The sequence below is a fragment of the Perna viridis genome, chromosome 8 (genome assembly GCF_037379345.1).
Source record: "Perna viridis isolate PV_CMFRI_1.1 ecotype Kerala chromosome 8, ASM3737934v1, whole genome shotgun sequence".
In the NCBI taxonomy this organism is placed as follows: Eukaryota; Metazoa; Mollusca; class Bivalvia; order Mytilida; family Mytilidae; genus Perna; species Perna viridis.
In genome coordinates, this window is record NC_142452.1 from 2,215,582 (window position 1) to 2,220,477 (window position 4,896).

General features: G+C 32.6%; 1 protein-coding gene across 1 annotated transcript; it reads right to left on the reverse strand.

Annotated features, from left to right (window-relative positions):
* Nucleotides 1–1,453: 1,453 nt before the first annotated feature.
* On the reverse strand, nt 1,454–4,088 carry LOC148608917 (BET1 homolog). The gene is made up of 4 exons (XM_088541203.1): nt 3,930–4,088; nt 3,605–3,702; nt 3,307–3,363; nt 1,454–2,579 (listed from the first exon to the last, which is right to left on the reverse strand). The coding sequence occupies exons 1-4, from the start codon at nt 3,967–3,969 to the stop codon at nt 2,424–2,426; spliced, it is 351 nt and encodes a 116-aa protein (XP_088397329.1). The 5' UTR covers nt 3,970–4,088; the 3' UTR covers nt 1,454–2,423.
* Nucleotides 4,089–4,896: the final 808 nt, after the last annotated feature.

Consider the following 4,896-nt stretch of genomic DNA (forward strand, 5'->3'; position numbering starts at 1 on the left):
GAGTTGTACAAACTATTTACATACAATCCACTGCAAATTGCTATCATACAAACAAAACTTCAGTAACTTGGTAAATTATTTGTTCAAATATACGTTATTGTAAAACAGGAAACATAAAATTCAAAGATCGGTGATTCCGGTGTCTTTTTTTCTTTGTTTTTACACTTTGAAATTGATGTTTGGTCTTCTTAAAAGAAGTAGAAACCATAGATACTTAGGGACAGGACGGAGTTTCTCGGCACTCACATTTTTCAATTTTTTGTTAATTTCTGTTACAATGACACACATACTATAAACCATTAGGGTTATCCCCATTAGTGATTCCAATCTACAAGTAGAATGATCCCCATTAGTGATTCCAATCTACAAGTAGAATGATCCCCATTAGTGATTCCAATCTACAAGTAGAATGATCCCCTTTAGTGATTCCAATCTACAAGTAGAATGATCTCCTTTGAGGGATTCCAATCTATAAATAGAATGATCCCCTTTGAGGGATTCCAATCTACAAGTAGAATGACCCCCTTTGAGGGATTCCAATCTACAAGTAGAATGATCTCCTTTGAGGGATTCCAATCTACAAGTATAAAAGTAGAATGACCCCCTTTAGTGATGCTGAACAAAATTTGGCTAACCTTAACGGTTTTGGATGTATAAGGGGAAAACTTCTGACCCCATATTATATTTTTAGTAATGGCATCAATGTTTTGCTATAGATCATTAATCCCCACGTCATTACTATGCGGAATACACTAAGAAACATCCATGATACTGAGTTTGGTTCTGATTGGTCTTGTATTTTCAGAGAAGAGTTTTGAAAAATTCCTGATGACTATGAAGACGACGACAAGGGACGCCAAATATCTCACTTGGGCCTTAGAGACGGTGAGCGAAATAACGTCAATAAGGTGCATTAACTCCTACATATCTTAACATATTTACACGAAAATTTGACCACAGATAGAGCTCATCATGCTTAACACTATTATTTATGCAAGATGTTTGCTAAACTTAACGGTTTTGGAGATATATGCGAAAATTTTGTGTGTGACCCCTACATTCTATTTTTTAATAACGGCGGTCATGTTTTTTGACAGATAAAAAAATCTCCACATCAGTTATAAGAAGAACACTGTAAGAAACGTTCATACCAAGTTTGGGTCAAATTGGCCGAGCTGTATCAGTGGAGAAGAGTTTTGAATAATTGTTAACGACAACAGACGTCATGTGATGGCAATAGCTCATATGGCCCTTTGGGCAAGGTGAGCTAAAAATGGTTCATTGAAATTTTCATTGCAATAGAATATGACCCAATCTGGAAAATTGAATCCAAATCAGTGAAAAGACATAAAATAACTCCTGTTCTAGTTTTATAAATACAGATTTGTTCAGATTAATGACATGTATTACCAATGTTCAATGCATAACATACTCCCAATTAAAAAGTAATGATTTTTAGAATTTTCTTTATTTCATAAATAACATGATACATTCAAATAAAATATTTGGCACTTTTCACCATCCACACAAATAAGCCAATTAAACACATATACACTCAGTGGTCTTACTTAACCTATAACATAAAAATTACCAGATAAAACTTAAATCTCACAACCATTCATAATCACATTCCTTTATAAACATCACACTACCACACATTAAAAACCAATTATACACAACTGATGTCAGTAACTCAAAATATTTTTTTGAAACAGAAAAATAGATTCACTTTTATGATTTTCTAACCTTATAAATATTTGAAAACTTTTAAGTGAATCTAAAGTACAAATATAGAATTTGACAGATTTTTTTTATTCTTTGCATTCAATAGATTTATGGTATAATATGTACGATGAATAAGGATTTTTTATTACATGGTAAACTTCATGTATACCACACACTTATTGAACTGTCACTTTGACAATAAAGAATTTAGATTTCATGGAAGTTAATATCATCACTGAATTTCTCAGACAACCTGTATTATAAATGTGTAGTTGCTTTCTTGCAAAAATGTAATGAAGGTTTCTTGCAATAAACAAAATTTACAACTTCCTGACTTCCTGAAACCAACTGTGTGTCCATCATCTCCTGAGAGAAGTTTAACCAGATTGAATTTTTTTTTTTAAATTTCCATTTAATGATATCAAGAAGGCATACCATCCCTTAAATGACCTTCCAAATAAATTTTCAGTCTGGCAGAACTACCTACTTTGTTGTTAGAAATAACAGCAAATTTTAAAAAGTTGGACTTTTAACAAAAGCAGTAGTAGGGTACTACTCCAGCCATTTATATCAGACACTGCAATAATAATTCTGAATTTACATTTTCTAAATAAAAATGACTGAGCTGATTGTCAAGATAAGATGACCCTACTACAGAACTATCACTTTATTGCACCACCTGCAGAAAGTTCAAGGTATCACCGGAACTTTACGATCACCCATATCAGGAAGAAAACAAACAGAGCAAATCCCAGTAAGTAGCATATATGTTTATGTCCACCAGATTGTGTTATCTTCTTCAAGCGATTAACTGTTGCATCCAAAAGACTGCCTCCTTTGTCAAAATCATCATGCTGAAATGAATAAAGCAAATGTTATACTGAACTTTTTTTTTCTTCGAAGCATGACTAAAAAGTAAAACATTCTAATTGTTTAGAAAACATCTGTGTTAACCAACACCGACATAAAAAGGGCACCAATGGCACATAGTACTATTATTGAACTGGAAAGTACAACACTAACTGTCAGTTCAAGGCACGAAAAGGTTGTCTGGGATATTAATGATCCCATGGCAGATCTATAAGTTTAAAAAATAACACCACATCAAATTTCAAGTTAAAACCACATTTTCTGAAAGTCTAACAGATCAAGCTATTAAACAAATTGAAAGTCTGCTGTTAAATTGAATAGGTTCTGCAGGTCTTAATCTAGACATGGATGACAAGGAGAAGTGTTAATAAATTCTGTTTCAAAAATAACAACACTGACATTGTTGTCTATGTAATCTATCAGAAAAACTTCTCCCTGTGAAAGACAAATGGGAGAAGTGAGCACAAACAAGAAGACCTTATTTGAACACCTGTTTATCATTTTGAAAAGTGAGGAATTAGCAAATTCACTAGTTTTTGGACTTCTAATTTTGTACTTATAATCAATTGTAAATAATATTCTTTTATCATGTTAAAATTTGTTTTTGTAAGAATCAAAGTTGGAGGCAACCAATTACTTGGTAGTTCTACAAGCACAAAATGTCACAGGAGTAACAATATAATAGCTACAATGAATAGTGTAAGTACATACCATTTCATTGATGTATTTGTTTTGCTCTCTCACCTCATTGCCAATATCTATTGTCAACTACAAAAAACTCTGACAAATTACTTATATGTGTATGATTGATTGAAATGAAGTTGTTGATTTATTGCTGTGCAAGTAAGTGAAAGTAGTGAAATCAAAATATTCTCTATAAGACTACTAAATTGACTTAATTCCGTAACTGTAAATTCACAATAAAAATACACACAAGTAAATCATGAATAAAAAAAACAAATATGGGAGTCTATATGTATAAAAATACAGCTGGCTAAAAACAACTTACAGATTTAAGTGCCTTTACTTTGTGTTTCAGTTCTTCCTCTTTTCTTTCATTGTCTTCTTCCACAAAGTTATTTTGATACCCATAACCATTGGTATTTCCTTCAAAATAAAAAAAAAATGATATATTGACATTTATATGTTTGATGGCTGTTTTGGTGACCAGTTGAAATGGTAAATGATGAATCAAACCTGGCTCGTGTTGATTCAATATTTAACAGTGATACGTGTCGCCAGACTTGAGTTTCATAAAGCAGAACAGGAAATGAATTAAACATATGTTTTGAATTGTTGCTATTTTACGTTTTATATACGTTAAAACCATTTACTTTGGTCCGGGTATTCGTTCAAATGAGCTCTTCTCATCATCAACAACTACAGTATAACGATACAGTTGGTACAATGGAAATCTGGGTAGCTTTTCCGAAAATAGGAATAGTACGAACTAATAATATTGACACTTCCTGTGATAACGTCATCAAAACACGTGTACAAAATATCTTGGTCACTAAAATAAAAAAAAGAAACAACACCGGGAATTTCCGATTTGCAAAAAAACAGGGGCCATGTCAATGGGTCTTAGGAATAAAATTAGGACGGTCCTAGGACATGTTTCAGTCTGAGACACGTCGTACGGTGTAGACGGAAGCTATCTGAGGGAGGTCCTTACTGAGAGAAAGAGTAATCAACGGAACCAAAGTTATAGCAGTAATCAAAATAATGTCATCCAGGGACAAAGACTAGACATGGAAAACAGAAATACACAACAAATAAACATGAAGTAACTAAAATCATACATACAAAGTAACAAAAGCAAATGAGAAACTCGGACTCCACTAAAAACTGGGACCATAGACCAGATGCACCGGTAGAGTAAGCGTCCTCTGCTTTTCTAGAAACACCCGCCGATTTGCTCATAAAAAAAGTCTAGTCCGTTTGAGAAAAGTGGGTATAGATCAAATTTATATAAAGCATGAATGAATTACTTCAAAAAATAATATAATGTACACTACCTACATGTACACTAGTACTTACCTACATGTATGGCCAATTATAAATTAGAGGTTTTGATACATATGAAAGATTAGAGCAGAGGTCAACTCGATATCATTTCCTTAAATTTCACAAATTGCATGAATCATGAGTAGTGAGAAAAGAAACCCAAATTTCTCGGAAAGAGTAATTCAAATTCTGTTGACTGAAGTTAAGAAGAACAATTAAGGTAACAATATTAAAAAAAAATATCTAGTTGCAAAAAAGAAGGTGTAAGAGAATATTAGCCTTAAAGTGAATGCC